Source organism: Nyctibius grandis, chromosome 5 (genome assembly GCF_013368605.1).
Source record: "Nyctibius grandis isolate bNycGra1 chromosome 5, bNycGra1.pri, whole genome shotgun sequence".
In the NCBI taxonomy this organism is placed as follows: domain Eukaryota; kingdom Metazoa; phylum Chordata; class Aves; order Nyctibiiformes; family Nyctibiidae; genus Nyctibius; species Nyctibius grandis.
In genome coordinates this window covers 8,278,716-8,305,362 of record NC_090662.1, presented here as the reverse complement: position 1 = coordinate 8,305,362, position 26,647 = coordinate 8,278,716, and the positions used below count along the sequence as shown (strand labels likewise).

Below are 26,647 nucleotides of genomic sequence, written 5' to 3'. Positions count from 1 at the left end.
TACCTCCAAACCCCACTGCACCCAGATGGTGGATCACACGGGGCTGGTTCAGGACTCCTGAATGCAATTGCAAGTCTGTTTTTTTCGGCCTCATGGGAGCTCAAAAAACAGAACTGATCTTACAAACTCCAGCAGTCAGTTTTCTACCTCTGTGAACTGATGCATCTACAATGACGGCAGCTCCCACTGCTGCTTTTGAGGAAATCATCCCATGCCTCAGAATAAAAACTGCACTTATACTACTACTCTTTCCTTACCCAAAAGGGGCTTATGTGCCATTTCAAGCATATATCCTGCATCCTTTGGTAGGGCATCATCATGTAGGAGTCTCTCAGTGCTGATTCTTGCCACCTTGGAGTACCTACCTCAGGCACCACAAGGACTGCCCAGTGTTTGGTAAGCCTGGAGAGCACATAGTCTGAGTCGCCCTTATCTGTCTTGAACTCAGATGCCACAATAGCCCTGACAGATCAGTTTGGCATTTATAGCAAACACTTTGACTACGGCCTTTTCCATTTCTAATGTGTATTTCATTTCAAAAACAAACCCATCAGAAACCTGTAGCTCCTGAACCCGTTTAGATCAATCAAGAAAAATATTCCTCAGTGTTTGCTGTAAGTGGCCTGGTCCAACTCAGTGTTTTGCAAGCAGAGTTGTACCAAGGGCACATCTCTTAGTTGATACAGATCTAGGCAGAACTTGATCTTAGTGAGGTTTTAAAATAAAAAAGTTATCTCCTTAAGAAGTTCCTAGTCCTCTGCATTAAAGGAGAATGATTTTCCTGTTATTTAAGAGACTCCCCAAATGCTTCAGCTGACAAGACTGAAAAAGGTTTACATTTAGACTGGGACATACCACTGAATTTAGGACAACAGGGTATCCCTGTTCAGCTGATTCTCAGGTTGAACACGACACTTAAGATTGGATGTGTGCTTTTCAATATTAGCTGCAAAAAATTTGACTTCAAAGGCACAGAATCATATGTATAAAGCTCCTAAACTAGTATCCTGGAGAGAGATGGAAAGGTTATTAGCTCAAGCTAATCTTGTTTCTAGTTGGGAACTGAGTCACACTTGGTTGGCAGAGCATGGGCAGGACAAATTTCAATTCCTTAGATGAACACAAATCCTACAGGTGTGGCTCTCTTTAGGCCTACATAGAGAAAGGAACCAGGGTGCCCTGGCTAATTTGGGCAGGGAGCATAGCATATTGTTAAAATAGTTGAGATTTTCCCCCTACATTAAGCCTACCAGATTTAGAGTCCAGTCTGACATTGACCAAAATCTTTGGGAAACTCATACCAACTTTGGTTTTAAATGTTCAGATCCAGCTTTTCAACCTTAAACAGCATCTATGTCAAAGCAGCTGGAAAGAACACATACTGATCATTTGTCCCTCAGTTTGGGGAGGGGAAAGAAAAAACTTCCTGAGCCATTGCAGCTAGTTCCTCAGACAAGGTCTCATTGCTAGATTTCTTCCAGTTAGGCAATGTGAGACATTTCAAGTGAACTCCAAGTATCTCCCAGCCACATATGAAAGAATAACAAGGGAGGAAAGCAAATGGCCAGTTTCCTGTTAAGCAGAATTTCACAAGAATTTCAACGTTTGGGCAGATGGCAATCTAACATAGTTTCAGGCTTACTTTTCTCTCTGTGTAACCCTGTGACATTTAACCAGTTAGAATTTATTAAGGGGTTACAAAACTCAGGTTTCATTCTTGCAACCTTATGGAGAAGATCCTAAACACTATATTTCAAACAGTACTGTTTAATCCGAGAATCTCAGACTCTGCATTTCCTCTTGCATTCAGCAGAAATAATTACCATACTGAGAAGAGTTGATAACTTTAACCTGCAGTTTTGTTTTGTTACTGATCATTGTTATTACATGCGCTGGAAAATGTGTGGATTTCCTGAGAACTGCATATGTAATCTTGCTCAAAATTATTGCAGCCAGTTTGCAAAAACTTGTTTTTTCACAAAATGCTTATGAAGTGGCTGGGTAGGCCTTTTACCCCCATGTGTAGCCAGAACTACTGAGATGTGGAGACTCATTTATTTGGCCAAGACTCATTAAACAGGCAGTACCAGAACTAAGACCAGAACTCAGGACTTCCTCTCTTCTAGGTCCATTCTCCAGTCAGTTGACCTTATTTCTGGATATCTAACCAGCTTTCAGGAACCCGTGCAGATGGCTTTTCCAGTTCAATTTTCATATTGTTATTCAGTCTTTTAAATATTGTAATTTCCACCATAGTGCAGGAATGAAGTGGTCTGGAGGACACAGAGAAAATGTATTTGGGGCCTTTCCCCTGTATATTAATATATCTATATCAAAAGCGCCCTTCCATATACAACAACCCTGGAGGCTGGACACTTGTGAGTATAAAATAAATGCAGCACAAGTGACTGGATTAAACAAACACTTTCTAAATACAGTAATAAAATAAACACACTGAAATAGTTCACTAGAAAGAGCGGGAAAGGCAGTAAGTACAAAACCACTTGTGATCCTGCTGGAAACATTTTAAAAATTAAGAGCTTTGGTGTTTTAAAAGGAGCCAAGAGGAAAGTGAACTCATGGCCACTAGTTCAAATGCAACCTGAGTGACTATTTTTTTCCTTTTTTTTGATTTGACATCCTTTTGAGAGTCTAAATTCATTTGTCTTGAGACGAGTCTTGCCAGAAGACTTAGTGAATATATGGACCATGGAATGAAAAACCTTTTTCTTCCTTCAAGTGATTACCTGAAATACGTTTGGCGGTTTGAAGTTGTGAGGCGCTACCTTTACAGTATTTTCTAGGTACTGAGCAGAAATGCTAATCCCATCCAACAAAATCACTAAGAATGTCTTTTTCTCTGATTCTTAAAAGGCTCTTCATCACATTGCAAGCAAGCTTTGCTCCTCCCCGACAGAAAAGATACAGCTGAGTGGTGTTAGCTTTTTCTTTTATGCGAGCCATTACTGGTTCAGGCTTTTTTCCAGACTCTCAAAGATAGTTAGTCACCACTAATTATGTCCTATTTGACAGTTTTCTCAGCTCAGAAAGTCCCTGTTTGGAAATTACTCCCTATCTTCCCAGAAAAGTTTTGGATATTTCTCAACTTCCTTCTGTGAGTCGCCAGGCTCAAAAAATTTTCATTTGAGGGCAGTGACTGCTGCTTGCGCTCCAATTGTGCTGGTTTTTTGTTAGGTTTTTTTTTTTCCCCTTGGTTTCTTTCCTTATGTCAAAAAACTCCGTAAGAGCTGAGTATGCACTCAGCTGTGCTGTGGAGGAGACCGTCTCTGGGGAGACTCGGTAGACTCTGTACACAGCAACAGCTTGTTTTCTAGGCTGTCAGTCACAGAGCAGGGTGGCCAGATCAGCAGATAACACAGAATAGAGCAGCTTCTTGTTCAGACTTGTGCAGATGCTTACCTGCTATGGAAGGAAACATCTGAATAGTTTTTGAGCATTTGCACTTCTACAAAGGAGGATCTATCTGATGCTGAAATGACCATGAAATTTAGGCAGGAGTGGGTGTTCAAACACTTTGTGAAGAGTCATTTGACTTGGTATATGAGATACTACTGAGGGGTTTTCTGTGTGCTTAGTATGGAAGTGCCTTAGTCATTTCTTGTAAGTGCTGTTCCACACATCTGGTGAATGGAGTTAAATCCAGTTGGCGGCTGGTCACAAGTGGTGTTCCCCAGGGCTCAGTGCTGGGGGTAGTTCTCTTTAATATCTTTATCAATGATCTAGATGAGGGGATCAAGTGCACACTCAGTAAGTTTGCAGATGACACCAAGTTGGGTGGGAGTGTTGATCTGCTGGAGGGCAGGAAGGCTCTGCAGAGGGATCTGGACAGGCTGGATCAATGGGCTGTGGCCAATTGTACAAGGTTCAACAAGGCCAAGTGTCGGATCCTGCATTTGGGACACAACCACATGCAATACTACAGGCTTGGGGAAGAGTGGCTGGAAAGCTGCCTGGCGGAAAAGGACCTGGGGGTGTTGGTCAATGGCCGGCTGAATATGAGCCAGCAGTGTGCCCAGGTGGCCAAGAAGGCCAACAGCATCCTGGCTGTGTCAGCACTAGTGGGGCCAGCAGGACTAGGGCAGTGATCGTCCTCCTGTACTCGGCACTGGTGAGGCCACACCTTGAATACTGTGTTCAGTTTTGGGCCTCTCACTACAAGAAAGACATTGAGGTGCTGGAGAGTCCCAAAGAAGGGCAATGAAGCTGGTGAAGGGTCTGGAAAACAAGCCTTACAAGGAGCGGATGAGGGAACTGGGGTTGTTTAGCCTGGAGAAAAGGAGGCTGAGGGGAGACCTTATTGCTGTCTACAACTACCTGAAAGGAGGTTGTAGCGACGTGGGTGTTTGTTGGTCTCTTCTCCCAGGTGACAAGTGACAGGACAAGAGGAAACAGCCTTAAGTTGTGCCAGGGGAGGTTTAGATTGGATATCAGGAAAAATTTCTTCCCCAAAAGGGTTATCAAGCATTGGAACAGGCTGCCCAGGGCAGTGGTGGAGTCACCATCCCTGGAGGATTTACGTTAGTGGTTTACCCTATGGCTCAACCTAGCAATTAACCTGCAAACTCCCAATTAAGACAAACCCACCTAGGTCTTAGGCAGAGCCTGCTGCTGGGATGTGCACATGGAGAAATGCTATGGGAAGATTTTTACAACAACTGAAGCAGTATCATGTCTCTACAAGCCACCATACAGACTGTCCCAGAGACAAGAACAAAACTCAGGGTGACCTGGGACATCCAAGGGCTCCTTGGGTTGTTAGCAGATGTTAGGATGGCTGGGCTACAGCTGGGATGCCAAGACTAACTGTATGCCTGGTTAATGGCCCTGCTGCCCTACAGGAGAAGCCAGTGGGCAGGGGAATCTGGAGCTCTGGAAGAGGTATCTCTCTGCACAGCTCCAGGACAGCCACACTTTTTGGCAGGATAAAGGGCAGGGTATAAGAAGGCAGAAAAAAACCTGCTACTAAGAAGTAAGCCAATAAACATTAATTCTTTGGCACTCCTCCATGTCCTGCCTGGCCCTCTTGGCCGTGTAGTTCTACAATTTTAAAAGTAACAGCAACACTGCCTTCCTTCCCAAGCCTTTGAGGGATTTTTTTTTTCATGTGCACACAATTCCTTGTGTGTTTAAAAGTGGGAAGGGAGGCATTTTGGGTTTGTAGGACAAAATCCCATGGTATCATTTCATCTGTGAGAATCTGTCCCCCATTTCATGAGTTCTCCCTGCTCGCTGGTGTGCAGTGGTGCTGCACCAGCTGACCAGTGTGGCCACTAGAAGTTGCAGGGAGGAGAATGTTAGTGAAATGGTTGGGCCTGGTCCCAAGGAGGCTTTTGTGTAGCAGGACATAAATTCAAGCTGGAGTCTGATCAGTGAAGATGTTGTGCAGAGGCCAGGTCACTGGGATAAGAGGCTAAGAACAACCTGTGATGCTAAGAGAGCAAGTCATTACTTTTTGCAGCAGGTTGTAAGGCATTAAATAAAGGTGCTTCATTGCAGCTGAAACCATTTCTTTTTCTTCTCTTCCGCTTGTTTTTTTCTCTGTATGAACAGGTCCGTGGGACCCTGCTCAATGAAATGTGACGTGGTGGCTTTTGTGTCCAGTCACTGGTAGGAAGTGTTTCAACATAACCATCTGGGAGAGCTTCTCTCCAATTTTGATAATAGAGGAAAAAGTTAACTGGGTGCCATAAAACAAATAAAGAGAGAAGAAAAAGGAAACCCCAGTGCCTTTTGTTAAGGAGGAACAGATGTAGAGCCGTAACAGCCTGCCAGCTAGGTCAGGTCATATCAAATATTGTGGTTGTTTTCTTGTAGCCTGATCCTCCTTTTGAACTCTCTTTCAGCAATGAAGTTGTAAGGAATGAATTAAAGAAGCTGCCAGCCCTTCCAACACCAGCGCTGAAGGAGCATCCTTCCCTCGCTTACTGGTAACGTATCATTCTGTTGAGCAGCTTTGCAGTGTCTTATGCACGACCTGGCTCTGGCAATAAGTGATCTGAGAGTGAAAGTGGGACGCAGGGATTCCTGCCTTCCAGCTCTGGGTCTGCCACTGACTCGTTGCATGATTCAACACAAGTAGAGCTACCACCTTGGGCCTCAGTTTCCCCATCTGGCACATGGCTGCAGTAATATCTGGACAGAAAATTCACTGTAGATGTGCCATTTCCTTTCCCAGCACTTTGCATCTGTGCAAAGAGTTTTCCCAGTTTGAAGTGTCAGTGTTTTGCACTGCTCTGTGTTGAGTGATTGAGCTTCATCTTGCATGTCCTCTCTGTATGGCATAGCTGAACTAAAAGGGATGTATTTCTCCTTTTATATGAACTAGGTGACGTTTAGAGGTGGAGGCTTGTGAGCTCTGTCTTTATTGCACTGAAAATTAAACCCAGGGTAGGAGCAGGGTCACAAGTAAATTTTGTATGCCCCACACATAGATTCTTTGTGCCATCCTGCCTATCCCTTTTATCGGTGCAAACAGGAAAGAATTTGGGAAAAGACTGTTCATTAATGAGGAGATGCTTTCACTTGATTTTCTGTTTGTTCCTCTTTCATGTTTGTCTTTAAAGCATTAAGCTGTAAGCCTGGGGGTGAGAGTGAACTTCTTTATCTGCTACTCTTAATTTCAATATCTTGGTAATCTGAGGACAGCACAGTGAAACAAATCAGTTTGTAGTTTATGATCTCAGTTCTTCCCTTTGCCAGGAAGGCCATCCACTTTTCCTAGCATGGCTACAATACCAGAATTAGCTGCACCTAGCATCAAGCCATAGGCAAGCTCGTCTGTGAGGTCTCCTAGTCACTTTCTGAGCACATCAGGAGAGACTCGAAGTCCCCGGCCGAGGTTAGGAACACTGACACAAAAGCTGTGGATCATCACAGTCTCCTGGTGTTTCTGTCTAGGAATCAAACCAAATCTTTATGAAAAATTGATAAATGTAGGCTGCCATTTCCCTGGAAGCAGCACGGTCTCCCTCTTTGGAGCATCTCTTTCCTTTTTCTACAGATGAATCCACACATAAAAAAGCAGTGCCTTTCCAGCCAGGTCAGTGGCCTGGTCTGACTGACAGACTGGTACCTCAAGCTAAAAGCCACCACAAGAGTGGGAATAAGTACCCATGGACAGAGAAGGCAAATCTGACCCTTCAGCAGCAACATGGACTGAGGTCTTATTAAAGTGCCCACATGGCCTTTGCTTCAGTTGCCTGATGATATCTGTATACAGGAAATCAGTGACAACTCAAGCTGCCTGTCAGGCCCCATCTGCCCATCAGGATCCATCTGCCCCCACTGTCAGCAAGTGTTAGCCAACATACCCATCTTAAGGGCTTCTGCTGGGAAATCTCAGTGACATCTGGGACTGTCTCTCTCCCTAAGACACTCTCCTTGGGTTTGGGCTATGTTGAGTCACCTGAAGCAAGGATAGCCATGTAAAAACCTCACGCTCAGGATGCAAGTATTTACAGTCATACACAAGTTACAGCACTTCTTGCAGCTGTACTTAATTTTGTGGGAGTTCTCATGTGACTGAGAACAGGTCGCAGGTTGGGAAGCTGGTTGTTTCCAATGGGGTAATAAAACCAGTGGCTACAGTCCTATGACTCCCTTGTGATTTCCCTTCAGTGACCAGGTCTCCGAGACCTCTCATACATCAGTAATTCATTATTTTTTAATGGTGGCTTTTTCGTAAACACCCTCGGAAATGCTAAACACTCTCAAGAAGAGGCTGCTGGTGAATCAGGCGAAAAGCCTCTGAAGTACAGATCAAACTTCAGTGATCTAAGAGGGAAGATTTTTAAAACTGTGTTTTCTGACACTTCTGCATCTCTTGCAGATGACATACTGGATACAAATTTCATCCTGTTCTTTTCTGTGTGAAATCAGGTTTATGCTACAGCTCTTCAGCATTAGCACAAAGCAGTAAAAAGTGAATTTCCAACTCTGAAAATAAACATTTAAAACATTAGGGGTGGGATGGGTAATTGCTCTAGTTAGTTTAAAACAAACAAAGAACCCTGTGCTATATTTGTATCAGCTGAAATGGACTAAGAGGCAATAAAATGGATAATCAAGTAAATACTGTGATACCTTCAGCAGGATACTATGACATATCTGCATGAAATAATATAACATTTCCATCACACACCATGAAAAAGTATCACCTGTTGCTCCTATCAAATGTAGTAAGACCAGTGGGATGAGTCCTGGATTCTTAGATGCAGCAAGGGCTGAATCAGCACAGTTTGGTGCCTCCGGCTCCACCTTCATGGAGTCTCCTGGTTGCATACCCTTGCTGCAGGCCTTTCTCTTCACTCTAACCTCTTCTTGGAGGTTTGTAGACATCACAACAAAATTGAAGGTTGTAATTTTTATATCATCAAGTTGCTGTTTCCAGATTAAGAAGAATCAGTTGCAAATTTTGTTCTCAAGCATCTCTTAGCATCCCTGATTACTGGTGAAGCAAGAAGGGGCTTTTTGGTGGTTGTTTTTTTTTCTTTTAAATGAAGGCTGAGCTTCTGGTCCTCCCACACAGTCCAGGACCTGAGGCCCTGAGTTTTGATTTCTCTTGCCCATGCATGGAAACAACTGACAGTACTTATTATTTTAGATGCAAAACTAGTCATGGAGACTGGAGAGAACCTTTAGAAAATGCATTAATTGACAGTGCTCCTTCCCAGCCACTGTCATTGCATTTTATCTCAATTCAGATCCTCCCCAGCAAGCCAGCCCAGTACTAGGTTGTCAGTAAGAAGGCAAGGAGGAGATGCAACAGCACAAAAGTGGGTGCTGGAATGGGATTTTCAATAGACCAGGGGGAAGATAGACAGGTTCCAACAGACTTTGAGTGCAAGCTTGCTTTTAGCAACCTAAAGCATCAGCGTTGCCAGAAAATACCCCTCTGAAAGTATCAGCTGAAAATCACTATTTAGTTTCTCTAATATAAAACAGACCTGAGGCTCTGATACTGCTCTTGGTCCCTTTGGCCCAAGAGATGCTCTGCTGCCTTCAGTGGGACAGTGTATGACAAATAAAGAGGTTACTAAGTTCGAGAATATAATCAAAATAGACAAATCAGGTTAGAAACAGAACAAGTAAGGGACAGCAATGAGTGGACAGCTATTTAAAATAGCTCAGTGTGCTGGGAAGAGAGTGGGGAAACAATTACCTTTGAAAATCTGGATCTGATGATGAGAAACTCTGGCTGTGCATTTGCTTGCAAGTTGTCTGCTGTCCAGTTCTATAAGCTGCTGGGACGGGAGGGATTTCTTGGTAGTTCTAAAGATCTTTATCAGAGTTGTCTGCTGCCGGATATCATCCACGTATTAATTTTTGCAGCTTTGAGGGGAATGTTTTATGAGCTGGCAAACAGACAGTAGTGCTTCAGCAGCCTCTGTGTCTCCACATTAGTTAAGCATCCTCTGTCAGCCCTGCATTATGAATGAGCTTCTGTGTCACTGACACAGCAACAAGCCAGAGCAGGGGGAGAGGAGACGTCAGCTGGTGGTCCAGGCAGTGTCCCAGCACTCTCCCAGCTGTCAATAGTAGCATGGCAGCCGCTGGGAGATGAACAGATGAAATGATGGGGGAGAATGTTTATAAGCTCTGCTAATGCTCCTTCTGACCCGTGAATGATTTTGCTTGTTTTCCCTGGCACATGCTGGGCTTACGCCTCTGTCCCAGAGCTGGAGGCACAAAGTGACCTCTGTGTTGGTTGATCCTCCTTGCACAGGGCAGCAGGAACGAAAAAGGAGTTCAAAGAACTGTTAGAGGAGTGACTGTCATGCAGCTGGGGTGGGATTCATCTGACCATGAACATTTCCTCAGTGTAGACCTCTCCGTCTGAGCTAGGTGCCCTCAGCTCCCTTTGCTGTCAACAGAGAGAAGCAACAGTAACCTCCTCCCAGGGAAGTCATCTGGAACAGATTGGATGAATTGTGGTCTGGACTATCTGATTCTTTCCCCATAGTGTGACTAGCGCAGTGTTGTAGAAAGGTGATAGACAGCAAATCCCACTCTTAAATATTCATGCTTGATTGATAATTCAGGCTTTATTTTTTTGTCCAAAAGAAAAAAGAAACAAGGATGATACTTCTCTGGCACTTAACATCTGCAGACCTCAAAACATTATACAATGGAAAGGAAGATCAGTATCCTAACAGAGCAATGGAGGCATAGCGTTGCCTGCATTTGTTTAGGAGAACTGAGTAGAGCCTGGACTATCCCACATCTTTTAGTATGGGTTGAGAACATAACTTTTATTCATCCCACTCTTGAGGAAGGCTCCCTGACATCTGATCTGTCCTTTGAAGAAAATGGGCCATCGATTGGCTTCCCTACCCAAGGGGTATGGTCTGGGAACATATCCATTATTTTATAATAATCGTTCGCAAGAAAGCAGAGCACATCCAGAATCACATTAGCTAATCAGCATGTAGGTACATCTATCTTTTCCTTGAATGGCATCAATATGAGAGCTTGATCTGTACAATAAACTGCACAGAGTGGAAACCAAAGCTAAGAGCATTTTTCACTGAAGAAACTCCATTGTTTTCTGAGAAGTCACTCCTGGTTTGTTCCTGTCTGAGACAAAGAGGAATTGCATCCGCATGTAATTGTGGTTTTAAGACGTAATTTCAAAGGGCTGTAAGCCCTCTCTCTCTATCTTTTTTATTAAGAATGATGGGGTTTGGAGATGTTCCAGTACTGAACACTCATGTAATTCAGTTATTGCTCCAAAAGCAATTCTGTTTATGATAATCATGGCAGGAGACCCAGCTTCTGCCTTCATGTGCACGCCCATAACATCTGTGGTAACTTGCTTGGATCAGTGGGCTGAATATGGTTTCATAGCTGTTGAATTTACAGCTTACAGATAATTTTCTAAGCATTAAAATTATTCTGAGGGATTTGGTGGGAGAGCTGGACCATTCCTTTACCCATTGTAATTTGTCACTGACTCAATCAGCACCATGTACCCGCTGTGGCGTGCTGGTGGGACAACTCTTCCCATTGCCCCAAAAAGAACCCTTTTATTTTTGCAGGATGAGTGGGGGAAGTCACTTAGCGAGTGAGTGAGGAATGCAGTTATTCTCAGACAAATGACAGGCTTGTGGGGGAACAGCTGGCCCTGCTGACAGTCCAACAGACTGTCTACTTTGAATTGCTCTGTGCTGTCTGCGCTGGTGTTTCTGGTCCTCTCCCTTCTTCCTGGTATTACCAGGGATGGATGCACAGTCCTAGCTCCTCTGTGCCAGGCCCCACGCCTCATTCGTGCACAGCACATCTTGTTTGTCATGTCAGAGCTCAGTGTGTCCTCCTTGTGTTGTCACAGAACAGAACATCCTGTGTGTATGTAGAGGCCACACAGAGCCTGCTGTGGCATCACTGACAGCATTAAGAAGGCTGGGCCCAGCAGGGACAGGGGAACCTCTTTCTAGCAGAGATTCTGGCTCCATGCAGATCTCTCTGGCACAAGGATGTGTATGGGGAAGGCAGCAATGAGAAGACACAGTCGTGTTAGTGAAACGCTTTGCAGTTTTCCACAAAAGTCCCCATGGACATCTCTGAGCAGTTGCAGTGAGGTCATCTACCAGACCATCCCACACTGCTCTGCTCCTTCACGCTGTCTGGCAATAAAAATAGCTTTAATTTTGCCTGGGGAAGGATTACCACATGGTGGACAACTGTGGGGCTGCCTTTAAAGACCCCATTAGGGGCCCCAGCTGGACCTAGGAAATGCAGGGAGGGAGAAACGCCAGTTCACTGGCCTAAACCGCATGCAGCATGATGGCATTGGTCAGACAGGTGGTATGCTGGAAGCTTATGCAGTGCCAGGTGGGGAGGGCACAAAGGTGGCATAAAGGTAATTTAGGTTTCCTTCCTCTTGGACTGGCAAGGTCTGTACAATGTCTCAAGAGGGCTCAACAACGTCCTTATCCTTGGCATTGCAACATAAAGAGCAAGAGACTGGATTTAAACCTGAGGACTTGAGTATTCTGTCACGCCAATGTAACAGAGCTGGTCCTGTCGGCGTTACATTGCTGGAAGTTAGAGAAGAACCAAAGTCAGACCAGTCTGAAAGCACCAGGCTTGGAGGCTGTAATGACTTGCATGGCTGTAGATTGAGAGGAATGCTACTGAAGTCAAAGGAGAGCACTGTGAACTGTCAAAAGGAGATCATTGGCTTATACTTTGCCATGCTGTGACCTTGCTAGCACAGCTGACAGGATGCATCAAACAGCTTTGGTTCTGTGCTCTCCTGCTACCCGTGTACTGGAGAAGAAGGAATGAGATTCTTTAAAAGTGAACTTACAGATGTCTCTCAGTCTGTCATTTGGGTCATGCTGATCTGCTCTTGGATGCTACATCCCTACTGTGTATAGGTGAATGTCTCAACATGCACTTATCAAACACGCCCAGAACTATTCTCTGACAGAGAGGCCCACTGGTGTGCAACAGCCTCCATCTAGACCATGAAAGTGTCTTAGTCTTCAAAGCAGTGCTGGGAATGGGCCCTGGCCCATGCTAACTCCCAGTGCATAGACAGGAGTTGCCTGGCAGAATGCAAGTCAGTATAACCCCGAAGTATGCAAAGGCACATCAGTACTTCAACAGTAAAGGGACCCAAGTTTGAGTGCCTTGGAAACATTCCCTGACACTGTTTAACCTGCTGTTATAGACATTGCCTCTGTGTACACTAGGAATTCAACTCCTTACCGAGAGAGATTTCTCCAGAGTACTTCCACTAGTGTTCCTGTACATGGTTTTGTGCAGTTGCAGTGAGGAGTAATCTGTGAGGCTTAGGCCACCACTTTCTGAAAGCTTTGCTAGCTTTTAGAGAACGTGGTGGGCTTGGAAAGAAGTTGCACCAGCTAGGGCAAAGCAGAGCTTGAGCAGCTCCAACACACATCTATTTGCCACACAATTTAATATCATGGGCATCATTTGTAGGTAAGGAAAGTAATGCAGAGAGCGAAAATTCTGTACAAGTAGATACCGTGCTTGTGAGTAAAAAAGGTTCTTCGAGAAAATCAACTCTTAGAAAACCATTTTTATTCTCAGTCTGTGAGTCCCCCTTGTTTACCCTGGGCTGCATCAAATCCCCTCATCTAACACTTTTGCTTGGCATCTTTTGATTCCCTCCCTTTGATTCGGTAGCTGTGTTAACAGAAGTATCTCTTCACCTTTTGGCAAGATTCTTAGTCATGATACTGCCATTATATAAAACATCTCATTTCTTCCTTTCCAGTGAGGATCGAGTCATTGAACATTACAAGAAACTAAATGGTCAGACAAGAGGTCAAGCAATTGTGAAGTAAGTGAAATAAGAGCAACTTCTTGGGACCTTTGTTTTATCAGGAAATATTTATATGGGACTGTAAATACAATATGTAACTATGTCTCCCATCTCATCTAATGCTTTATTTTTAAGTATTTATGTACTTAATTATTTATTTATTAAAGATTTTTTTTTTCAGATCATCCTCTCAGCTTCTCAGACATTTTATTCTCTTATGTGTTGTTTTGCAGTTACATGAGCATTGTAGAATCCCTCCCAACATATGGAGTGCATTATTACGCAGTAAAGGTACGTGCTACAAAAAAGCGTCATTTATTGAATTAAACTGTTGTTGGAGAGGGAGGGAGAGCGGTACAAATAACCATCCTGCTTTCAGAATACAATACACTGTTACTAAAGTCTCGTTTCACTTCCTGTGGTAGGATAAACTTATTTCAACCGTGTAGTAAATGTTTGGTAAATACAGCTCCAAGGAGAAAAATCCTGTTCTTGGGGATAAAACTCTCACAGTCCTATTGTGCTGGAGATGTTCAGCCCACAAGCAGTGGCAAGCTCTGGTGATGCCAGTGAACCAGCACCAAAGGGACAAGTCAGCCACATCACTGGCAGACTTGATGCTTCACTGCTGATTGTAGCTCCAGGAGGTCAGAGTCTTCCCAGCTGGCAGATCCATGAGCAACTAACTAGGGCCAACCATGACCTGCAGACTGCAGCTCCCTTCGCTTGAGATATAGGTAGATGGATACAGATATAGTACATATTTTTAATGCCAAATCATTATCCCATACTCTAGAGATAACACATCTCCCTCCCCAACCAGCTCTTCACTTCTAACTATGTGGATTTCCTGCAGGTACTCATGAAATCCCTCATTTCTTTTGTCTAACGATTTATCACCAGATCTTCCAGTCTCATATTATTATTATTATTACTTCCCTGCCTGACCAGCTGTGTAGGGTTGTTATTTGTTTTAAGTAGAGAAATCAATAAACATATAAAGCAAGCTAGATCCCAGAGCATATTCCCTCATTTATCACCCCTGAAGTTTTGATGTGTTTCATCTTTATCTCTCTGCACAGGTCATATGGTGTTTCATACATCTGTAACGTCTTGCACACATGGGGTACCATAAAAACACAATTATCTGACGGTACCTGTCTCAGGGAGATGTGTTTCTAGTCCATTCCTGCTAATGTGCATGGCACTTTTCGAAAAGCATTAGCCTCATCCTTTGCCAGAGGGCAGGATCCCTCCAGCACCCTTTGCATCCAGATCTCTTGGACTACTCTAGACCAAGAAAGATCTGGTGGATCAGGCTTGGTGTTCAAGCCTACAAACACTTGAGAGCTATTCCAGTGAACTCCCCATGCTCAATAAGTGCCAGTGAACAGCAATGAGGCAGCAAATATTGCACATAATAGGTTTTGCTTCTGCCTGATGTGGGGGTTTTGGTTTTGTTGCGTTTTACCCTGCCATGCCCTATCACATTAACAGAACAGATGTAATTTCATTGAGGACTCCAGTTCAGCAAATTGCAAAGAGGCTGGTATCAGATATCAGCCGTTACTCCATAAGGCCATTTTCCTGCACACTCAGACACAAAGCAGTTGGGTCCCAGCCTGTCAGACCTTATCACTTGGTAGCTCTCAGATCCCATTACTGCTACATTTTCAAGATTAATGCTAAAATCCCTCCACATAATTCAAGTCAGCTGGGTGATTCACTTTCCTTCCTCTCCAATCTCTGCGTGTTCAGACCGAATAATTTACAGGGAAAGAGAAAAAGGACTCACCACTCACTGCACAAGGGAGCCATGTCAAACCTCCCCACCTCCCCCAGCAGTATTTTGAGTAAGCTGATCACAGGTGATGCATTTTAAATGGTTTTCTCTGTCATGGCCAAAAGTGAGAGAGATCTCTCCTAAACACTGTGGAGCTTTGTGACTTGAGGAAATTCAGCAGGGGTAAATTTAACAGCACCCATGACATTCAAAGATACTGCTTAGAAACAAATCTTCACCTTGAAAAACAACCTAGGAAATCTCCAGCATTTCCCCACCCCATTCAATATAACTCCATCTGTTTTCTCTTCCAGGACAAGCAGGGAATTCCTTGGTGGTTAGGACTTAGCTACAAGGGGATTTTTCAATATGACTACCATGACAAAGTGAAACCAAGAAAGGTAAGTGTTTACTTTTCTGTCAAGGTCTGAGCTTGCCACACATGTTATAGCTTGATTTGAGGGTGTGATGTATGCCAAATGCTGGCATTGATTCATGTGATTTTTAAAGGATGTTAATTTTCTCCCAAACTTGTCTGAATGTCCGCAAAGAATTAATGGACAAAAGTAGCTCTTCATTTATTAAATGTTGTGGTACGGAGAGGAAATAAGCGTCACTTCATCTTGCAACTTATGCTTCTTGTTTGCGTGGTTCATAAGACATAAATGGGAACTGAAGGACTGATCCTGTCAGGTACTGGAGGCCTTCCATCCACTGGCTATGGTGGGATTGAGGGTGCCCCGCTAACCCTTGATATTGTATTGTCGAGCCACAAATGATCTGAGCGAGAGAGGGACGAAGGGACAGAAAAGCCTCTTCCATTTATTACAAAAAGAAAAAATTGCATGGTTTTCCCAGGAGCAGCATTACATTTGATAAGCAACAGTTTGACTAACTGAAGAGTTAATGACAAGCTAGCAGAGAAAGACAACTTTCATTATATACCTAAAAAAACAGGCATTAAAAAGTTTGTGCCTGGTATCTGATTTGTTTAGGAACTTTACTTTGAAACAGTTCACCAATCAAGGCATGGCATGCATAGATCTGATCACAAAACTAGAGCTTGGTCAGTGATGACTAGTTGTTCTGGTCTCTTTATTACTATTTTTAGTGAGGCTTTCAGTGCATCTGAAAATCAGGATTTGCCTCAATCCTTCCAAATTCCTGTTGAGAAATCCAGCTAAGGAATGTCCTGTTCATTGAGGAGGAGGAAGGCTCTGATCCCCTGAGCTCATCCTACTAGGCAGACCCTTGTGTTCTGATTTTCCTACCTAGGATTAGGATGGTGTCTAATACAAAAAAGCTCATCTCTGAGCACATGCCCTGCAGGTGGGCATGCACAGTCTGTTAGCAACAGTATTTGTTGTACTGCAAACCCGTGGAGACATCAGAAGGCAAGGTTTCAGGCTTGCTTGAAGGCTGCAGAGCTGGATGATTTGGAGCAACTAGGCAGCTCTTCTATGGATGCAAATGCTTCCATGCTGAATTAACGTACTGCGTTTCTCTTTGCTTTTTCTCTTTCTCATTTTGTGTCTGTGCCAAGGTCCCCCCTCCCTTTCTTTCACCTTCTCTGATCACATTCAAGTTGGACACTGTCTGGTGCTCACAGATAGCATCTTCTATTAAAATCAACTAGAATCAAGGTTTTAATAGAAAACAGAACTGCTAAGGAGGCAGCAGGAGATAACAGGTCCATTGATTAGCCTTTTATTCACTGAAGGCTATTAATGGGGGTTTTTACTTATTGGAGAAAAGGATGAGGGGAATAAGGAGGTCTTCACAGAGCATCTGTGCTCTGAGAGACTTATATCTGTTTGGGATCAATCATTACCTGCAGGGCAAGCCCTACTCACACGTGATAGTTTAAAACATGCCTAGGCTGGGTGTTTGCACCCACATACCTCCATTAATGCCAACCCCCCAGGGAAGACATGTCCCTAAAACATGCCTTCAGAAGTCAGTCTTAGTGATAGAAACATTTATTTGGAAGAAAACAGTGCCCTGGCATGACAAGGACCCATCCAGGTCTCTTCCAACCTGATTGATTCTGTGATTCACAAGCTATAGCAATTTTTATCAACCCTGATGGGATGAGAGTGTTGGTGGAGAGTATCAGGAGAAAGAAAAAAAGAGGTCAGGTACTCTGACCGCGTGAGAGGAGACAGCCGTTTCCACTAGAAGAGTCAAGATGCCTTTCTTAGCTTCTCTCCTTTCTCTTCTTCTCAGCTGCTCAGGGTGATCTGGTCTGTAGCATTCATTTTAGAGCTTGATAACATCTTGGCCAGCCTCTCTGTGTCCCCAGTAACCTACCTCTAGCTCTCATGTTGCCCCTAGAATCAGGGACTGTAGGTATATCCTACGCTTTTTCTGCAAGTGCAACCGTAAAAAATAGGGTGCCGGTTTTCTCTTTATTGGGAATTACTATTTCTTTTCTCTCAGCAAATTATGTACAAAATCACAGAATCCTAAAATGGTTTTGGTTGGAAAGGACCTTAAAGATCATCTAGTTCCAACCCCCCTGCCACGGGCAGGGACACCTTCCACTAGACCAGGTTGCTCAAAGCCTCATCCAATCTGGCCTTAAACACTGCCAGGGAGGGACCAGCCACAGCTTCTCTGGGCAACCTGTGCCAGTGTCTCACCACCCTCACAGCAAAGAATTTCTTCCTAATATCTAATCTAAATCTCCCCTCTTTCAGTTTAAAACCGTTCCCCTTCGTCCTGTCACTACATGCCCTTGTAAAAAGTCCCTCTCCCGCTTTCCTGTAGCCCCTTCGGGTACTGGAAGGCTGCTAGAAGGTCTCCCTGGAGCCTTCTCTTCTCCAGGCTGAACAGCCCCAACTCTCTCAGCCTCTCTTCATAGGAGTCGTGCTCCAGCCCTCTGTTCATCTTCGTGGCCCTCCAGGAGACCCAAAACAATGGTGCCGCCTTATGTATAAACCACTGAGGACTTCTGTGGCTTAGCAGAAGCAGTCATAAATCTGGGAAAGAGGTTGGGTCATAAAGGGAGAGCAGGAATTTCCGGGCTAGAATTTGTCCATTGCCATAATCCAGAGACCGCAGCAGTGAAAAGACAGCCTAGATGAGCATTTCTCTGTTACATGATGCTTGCAAACCCCATCTGTTGGCAGGGCTATTCCAAAATGCACAACCTAAATCAGGGACAGGACTTGGATAGAGTGGCTGAGGCTTCATTATTTTACCATTATGTGTTTTTACCCTCTGTAGAGCAAGTAAAAAGACTTCTTACCCTACACAGGTGGTAAAACGCCTCTGGCGAGAGCAGCCCAACTCCCTCCCTCAGTGAGGTGCAATGTTTAATCCTCTGCTAATTAGATTGTAAAATTGCACTTGATAACACTGGTATCTGGGAGCTTACCGTAGTATCTGATTCATTTCGCTATACCAGCACGGGCTGGTTCAAGTCTTTGCTGTGCAAAAGGGAGGGGTAAACCTTACTGTACTTTCTGCAAGGTAAAATCAGGGGGGCAGGGGGAAAGAGATTATGTCTTTTCTGATCTTTATTATTTTGTTCTAACACATTGCCAGTGCCAGAAACAAATTGAAAAATTACAATGGAAAAATAAATGTCCCTGGAAGAAACACAAGCAGAAAATTGTAGCAAGAAACCAGCTGAAACCAAGACATTTATATTAAACGCATATAAAAACCTTGCTTGTCTTATAACGGAGATTCTGATGTTTTCCTATTATGTCATCTTAGATAGATTTCCACGCTTATTGTGTTTGCAAGTAAGACTGTAACCCACACTAAGCAGCTCAGCCTATCTCAGGCGATCCCATTAGCAGTCAGTCAAAACCACGTTTTTATTAAATTGCTGGAGTAAATCAGCCATGTGTCTCTAGAAAACTAACTAGGTTTGTCAGCAAGTTGGATGAGTCCGGAGAGGAGAATTGAGGCTGACGCAAGGCCAGAACTTGATCTTGCTTGTGCTATTCTCACTCAGGCATAAGTCCTCCAGCATTACTGGGGATGCAGCAGAGATGGGTATCTGGCACCTAGTCCGAGGTGGTTCAGATGGGAATGCAGAGCTATTAAACTGGAATGCAGCTTGCGCTGGGCTGCAGAGCCTAATGTGACTCTGCGCTTCTATTTTTATGTTCCCTCCTGCCTGTGCTTGAACTCTGTGGAAGCCCTGAAGCTACCCAAAGCCATCACTTTGAGGCTTATCTTTCTCCCTTCTGGTTTTCTCCTGTATGTTCAGGGGCTAGCTCACAGACCCAGTAAGCCCAGCCTAAGGCTTCCTCTTCAATGTTGCCTGTTCGAATCCAGATTTGGTCCGTATCAGTTATGATCTGATAGTCGTTCATTCTTAGGTATTAAAGAAATGCAAAAGTTTCGTTATACTTCACAAAATCCATCACTGCAGCTGAACAAGAAGGGAGTATCAAGTGTGGAAAGATGGCTGCTGTCCTGTTAATCGTATGCTGAGGCATTCTGGAAGTTTAGCACTGACTTGCAGAACCAGTGTCATTTGTGTAGCAGCGCCGCACGGCATCCAGGCTGGGCAGAATCCATCTCTCTCTGTTAGACTTAGCTTCTACAAACTCTTCCCTTTGAAGAGAAAAGGCCCTTCAAGGCTCGGTATGCCTTGAAAAAGCACAACAAAAAGGAGTCATTGTCCTGCTGGGCTCTACCCATCTTGAGTCAGCACCATCCAATATTCATGATAAACCAAATTCTTTGGAACCAGGTCTTCAGATAGAATGTGCCAGCACCACTCTCCCACAAGTGACCAAAACCATTGTTTTCAGAGAAGGATCATTAGGGTTTTTTTTTGCTTGCATTGCAGAGTAATGGGAAAGAAAGAGCAAGGCATTGCAGCCCCCCAGTGTGACTGTCTTGTCTGTGAGCAGTGTTTGTTCATTTTAACCAGCATGTAGGGATGTAACTCCACTCCATCCCAAGAGACCTGTACATGAAGTAGAAGCGGCACAGCCTGGAGCTGAGACCGGCATGCTCAAGCAGTTGTAGCAGCACTAGGCATGTCTGTGTTGTTCTAGTGAGATATTCCCACTGATTTAAGAGCCCAAAGGCATCTTTCAGTGCACACAGCTTAACAGTTAGTAAACAATTAACGCCAAGCTGAAGAGTGAATGATTAACGAAGTCAGCCAAAGGACTTCCATGTGGCCAATAAACAGAGAAATTGTTTACCTTATCACCAAAAATAAAATGACCTTAAAGGAGAGTCTGGTGGGTTTTGGTTGCTTTGGAAGAAATACCACTATATAGTGTTAACCCCTTTTCTTCCACAGAAGGCTGGTGGCAACGAAACTTAAGGTGAGCCTTTTTTCTCAGACTCATAAGCATTATTAGTGTTCGCATTCTCTGGTTGACTGAAGGGAGTAAAGACTTTGGAAATAAGATAAAATGTGAGGCAGCCCAAAATTCATCTGTGGATGTAATTTGACAAAGATTTTCCCTGTGACAGACAAACATCAGTTTCTGCCATTTCTTCCCAGCATTATCCTTTCTCTGAGGTGAAACAAAGCATGCTATGAAAATACTCTGTCCCTTGCCATAAGGTCTCTGCAATGCTCTATGGATTCTCATTACAGAAGAATTTAATTTGTGGTATTGTTGTGAATCCAAAGCAAGGGTAATGGATTGACTTGCCATTTAAACATGCAAAAATAAGAGCTGAGTTGGACCCATCCTACCAAGCCATACAAAGCACAAGTAAAATCAGTAGCTTTAAGTGTCTGAGAAATCACCTGCTTGTCGAAAGCTTGAGCAAAGTAATCAGCACATTAATTGTGTCCAGACAGTGAAAGATGGCTGTGTGATGTCACTTGGCCTCTTCCAAACAGCAAGAGATAGAGTGAACTTTCCCAATTCCAGAGGCAAAATGATATATTTACACAGGAGAAGCAATAGCCTAATTAAGAGCTGCTTTATTGCAGAACAAATAGAGATCCTCTCTGCTTTAGGGCATAATGAAGCATTGTCAAGTCAGTAATTGCATTGATGGAGTAGTTAAACTTGTGTTTCCTGTGGTGAAGGAATGACAAACCAGTAACTTAAAAAAACATAAAGTAGGGATTGATGTGAAATGTATAGAAACTAGTGAACGATGGGGAGGAGGAAGCTGACAAATTGGTCTCTCCTGACTGATCATAGAACATCGGGACAGTCAAAAAGGCAAAAGAAACATGAAATTGAAATCAATTACAGGGAGCCCAATTCACTTGCATAACTCCGTGCTGCATGATACAATAGAGGTCAAGAGCTTAGAAGGGTTCAAGATAGGACTGAAAGTGTGACCCTCCAGCCAGAGTTTTAATATTGAATTGGTTGTTTTCAAACAGGATTTTGAGAGAGGTTGTAAACCCTCATGTTCAAGAAGGGTGTTTGATTTGACAGCAAGTTGGTTTCTGTTGTCAGAGGCATGCAGCATGTGTAACACTCCTCTCGCTGGCATGCCACTGAGGCACAGGGTGTATTCAGAAAAGGCTGGCCTTTCTCTAGAGCATCCAGAATCAAGTGGGATCAGAGACAATATATTGGACTCATGTCTAATTGGGGCTCTTCTTGGAACGGCATCCTTTCCTAAGACCTTTGCAAACATCTTTGCATTGCAGACATCTTTGCATTGCAGACAGGGAAAAAAGATTTCAAATTTACAAATGATAGAAGAGGAGCAGAAAACATTTCCAGGAAATACTGGTTTAAAAGCTAGTGGAGTCTCAGTGGCATTGCTGTAATAAATTATTCACTGTGATTAGCTGACTGTTAAAGACTACCTGCTGACTCCTTCTGCTCAGCGCTTTTATTTCTCTTCCCGTTGCTGATCCGTCATGCTTTTTGGATTATGGACTTGGCTGTAAACTGAACCAGTCTTCAGGTCACGGCGGGTTCAACTCATTTTATAGTGCAGTAATTCAGTCTTGGTTTAGTATTTGGAAATGCAAAGCACTGGAGGAGGGAGACATATACAAAAAGAGGTTCCTTACCATGCTGTTTCTTCTCATGGAGAGAGGTTGCTCACCCGATTTCTTTCCATATCAAAACATAAGACCCAGACCTGTGACTGTTGAAGAGCAGCCATAGTTTAAGACCTTCCCCTGTTGAAATGTCTTATTCCATCCCTGTTACACAGAAGGCCATGTTCTCACTAGCACCTTTTTTGCTGCTGCTTGCCCTCGATTTGGGGTGTCTACCATCCAGCACACCAGGCTCATCCCCTTTCAGCACCCACTACTCCGTGCCTGCACTTCACTGTGCCAAAAAGCTGCCAAGCATGCTAGGAGATGAATAAATCAGATCAGAGCACACTGGTCTGGAAAGTAGGATTTTGTCCCTGACACCGAGGATTTCCACAGGATTTGGCCGGACATGCCACTGGGCTGTCATTCAGTGAACATTTCTTTTGGCAGCAGTACCAGCTGAAGTGGCCTTCACCACCCTCCTCCCCCATCGCAATCCTGCCACCACCGCTCATTTCCTCCCCTGGGCCCCTTCCTCAGTCATGCTGGTATAATCGTGTGGCCAGGGAGGAAACTGCTCCAGAGAAGGGATCAGAGCTCAGCATAACCCAGCCAAAAAAAGTGGTCACTTTTAACCTCGATCAGTTCCCAATCCCATTTGCCATCTGGCCCACAATCAGTATCCTACAGCACAGCTGTAGGAGCTGGGTATGGGTACAGGCTGCATGAATCACGGCAGCCAGAGAAAGAAAGTGCCATTAATCTACACAATAATTTTGTGGAGCGAGACAAGGGCTCCATAGCTCAGAACAAGACGGAAGGCGTTTGGCTGCATGGAATTTGCCATGGTTGAACCAGGATGAATTAACAGTTAGGTATAGGTCATCATCACCACTTTTTCTCTTTCTCATATAAGCTGGTAAAAGCTTGCTTCAGTGTCTCTCCCAAACAGGGCTGATCTCAGACAGCTAAGTAGATTGTCTTGGTAAAGCAACTTTTTAAAATCATAGCATAGTCATGCTCAGTTTCCATTATCTAAGTAAATAAGTAGCTTGATCAACTATAATGCTGATAACTACTAATACATAGTCTAAGGCATTGCTGTTTTATAAGGAAACCAAGCACTATTTTGGTGGTTTAGTGTATGTGTACTGTGGTGATACCATACACTCCCCAGAGTTTTCTGCGAGAATTTACATTCACAAAGGCTACAGCGTGACATCCCATCCCCTGATCCAGCCAAGTCAAGCCCATGGCTACCATTAAATACAGGAGTAGTCCCATCAAAGTAAACCTTCCTTGCTCTAAGTGCTTTGTCGTATTCAAGTCTTAAAGGGTAATTCTCTATAAAAGCAGCAGCCAAGTCTTAAATGATTCTGCAGCGCACAGCAGGAACTTCAACAAGACGCAAAGACAAATCACTCTGACAGCACAAAGTGAAACAAATTGGTCCTCAGCGCCCTAGAATTAGGGTGGAGACCTGGAGCAAGATTGAAACCTCCTTGAGCACTTATGCTTGGCTCTGAAGTGGTAGCAGCCTCCCCACATGCCTCACCCTTCTCAAATGCTGTCTCTTAGCTCACCAGCACTCACTACTCCAAAGGCCTGGGCATTTTTATCACCAGATGAAGCCAGGCAGGGGCCCAGTTATTCAGTGGCTGTGAATATGAGCTATCTTGAAGTCAGTGGCCTGGGCAGGAGGCTCAGAAGGTCAGGCATCACAGCCCATTACCATGCACGTGGGATTGCTGCTGCTGTGGCACCCCCTATGCAAACACCCTGCATCCCAGGAGTATTTTTGGTCACACACCATAATGTGTATGTGCATCGCCATAGCACGTGTGGGATGGGGATGGCAGTTCCTATATTTTGGTTCCAAGATAGATGTACTTTAGTCATGCCATTAGAGAAAACAAAAGGTTCCTTAGAAAAGAGAGTAGCAGAAATGGTTTGTGGGCAGCATAAATCATTCTAGGGTGCCACAGCTGATTCATAGGCTGTAGGCTGGGCATCCTCTATCTAATAGATAGTATATTATGTCAGGAAGGAGAGAACTTCAATGCAGAAAGATCTAGTCACTTTGATTTGCTTGCAGAGGATAAAAGGGAGAAAATTTAACTTATAAGAATGAGAAAAAAAAAAGTTCTCCGTAGACCTATTGATTTAGACACACCCAGCATGGTGGACAGCAGTGCAATACCTAACAGCATCTACCAGACACATGTGTGCGGCAAAGGTGGATTTGGTTGTATATAAAGTCAAAGTCTGATCTCCCAGTCTGTATCCAGTTATAGACACAAATATCAAGTTGCATTATGTAGACAAATAGCGCTTTGTCCAAATAGCAGCTCTTCCCTCTGTGATCTGATGCTTTGCTGGCTCTCTGAGCCGATAAACCACTTTGAAATTTAATAGGGAATTGTCTCTCCATAATGGAAACGAGTGCAGAGTGGTGATTATATAGATCTAGATGCAATTTCTGTTTGGTCAAGCCAGAAACGTTTGTTGGGGTGGTGTGGTCCCATGAGAACAGCACACAGCAAAAGGGATCTCAAATTGGACCAGAAGTTGTTTGTCTGTTTGGCAAAAAAAGAGTCCTGAAGCCTGAGGGGAAGAAGTAATTAGATAGTGAGCTGGGATTGCTGACAGACCACTGAAAGTCCCACTTAGCCAAGCCACTCACTCATTCCATGGGGGAAGGGAGGATGGCAGGCTCTGGGAAGATCATTAGTGGGGTTGTTTCCCACATCAAATCACACAGGAAACCTTTTCTTTTTTTTGTTTTGGGAAGTGAAAGAAAAAAATTACCCCGAACTAACAGAAATATAGGACTGAATGGAAGTGTGGCAGGATGGAGGGCTAAGTTACAGCGCAGCAGCATCACCATCTCATGACCTGGGGGCACCCTTAGCAATGGGTCACACTAATTCACAGGTGACAGCCCACGGAAATCTCTTCGTAAATCTGCCCCTGAAACAAGAGTCCATTTGTTTGAGCTGAGATGGTGCTGTTCTGCCTAGACCAAATCCTTCCTCATCCACTCTAACTAGTTTGACAGCGGTATGATTGATGGGAGTAGGGTTGGCTTGAGGCAGAACACAAATCCATGCCCGGAAACCATGACCCCACTGAAATCACTGGGACAAAACTGCCATTGACTTCACTGGAACTATGATTTTCATAGAGTTTAAGGCCAAAAAGGAACCGCTTATAACCTCCACCCTGACCTCCTGCATAACTCAGCCCCTAGAATTTTGCTTGCTGGTTTGTTCAGTGGAGGGAATTACATTTCCAAGGAGGAATTTTTTTGTTATGTTTGTTTTGTCTTTAAACTGCAGAATAAAAGACTTGGGAATTTGTAGCTGCACTCATGCAAGCTGTGTGAAAATACTGTCATTGTTTAGTTCCGTTGATTAGTACCAGTTATATTACCGGGATGTCATCCAGGGTTGGCTCTCACCCATAGCATAGGCGAGGAAAGGGGTTGCATTTGGGATGTTATTTCCCTGCCTTTCCTAGAAGCCTTTCAGAGCATCCAGTCTGGGTGGCAGTGCATGCACTTGGAGGGATGATTGCTCCTTCCGCATAGGATGATTTAACAAGGCATTAATCATCTCAGAATCTGCAAGACTTGAAGGATTGGGAGACGCCGTATAGGTCAGTAAGTCCAACAGCAATTACAGTTTGTCATTTATTAGATGCTTAGAATCAAAGAAAAATATAGGTCAAAAAGGCCTCTGGAGGTCTCTAGCCCAGCCTTCTGCTCAAAGTCAAGCCAACTTCAGAGTTCATCAGGTTACTCATGACCACCTTCACTGATTGTTTTGGGGTTTTTTAATATATCTAGTCAGAATTTCCCTTGCTGCAACCCTGCAGCCTGCAACCTGTGTCCATTGCCTCATATTTTCGCTGGGCTCCTCTGAGAAAAGTCTGTCTCTGTCTCCTTTGTAAATCCCCTTTAGGTCACCAAAGAAGGCAGACAAACAGCAGGTAGATCCTCTGTAGACTTCTGCAGACGATTTGATTCTGAGCAGTCACCAAGCGTGATATCTGTGAGCATGTGCATCGCTGAGTAACCCCATTCTGCCTGTGCCCCATCTCAGGTGCTTCAGGGGAAGACAGACACACAGAAAAGGGAAAGAAAATGAGACACCAAATACCTGGACATTTATATCTGGTTCTTAATAGACCCAATGCAAAATGGTTCACACTGTGTCCTCACCGGGTCATCCAGCCACAGTGCACACTGCCCAGTTCAGTGCTGAGTCCAGCTCGTCTGGGCCCAGCAGGCAGAAGACAGTATCAGGGACCCACTACCCCAACCCCAGGACAGAGAAGCCTGAGAATTGCTCCAAAAGGTACTATTTGGGCATGTTTCTCTAGGACCCATAATCCAGAGAGCACTGTGCCTCAACCACCAGTGCTGCCCTTCAGCAACCCTCTCTGTCCTGTCCCTGAGCTGCAGGGTGACACAGGAGCCAGCAACAGCCTCATTACTGCCAGGGGTGCCCAAGTGTATGGCATGGTCCTTCCACTGGATACTAGGCAAGGCTTCCCGAGCACAAAGGGTCAGAGCACAGCCCAGTGCCTAGCATAGATTAAC

The 26,647-nt window shown here is 44.2% G+C and overlaps 1 protein-coding gene across 4 annotated transcripts in view; it reads left to right on the top strand.

The window, feature by feature from the left end:
- FRMD4A (FERM domain containing 4A) overlaps window positions 1-26,647 on the top strand; it is a 200,609-nt gene that overhangs the window by 126,317 nt on the left and 47,645 nt on the right. For all 4 annotated transcript variants that reach the window (XM_068400534.1, XM_068400537.1, XM_068400538.1 and 1 more), the window contains 4 exons: window positions 5,865-5,948; window positions 13,265-13,330; window positions 13,546-13,603; window positions 15,410-15,496. In XM_068400534.1, coding sequence (XP_068256635.1) covers window positions 5,865-5,948; window positions 13,265-13,330; window positions 13,546-13,603; window positions 15,410-15,496 — 295 coding nt within the window. The remainder of the gene's footprint in view (window positions 1-5,864; window positions 5,949-13,264; window positions 13,331-13,545; window positions 13,604-15,409; window positions 15,497-26,647) is intronic.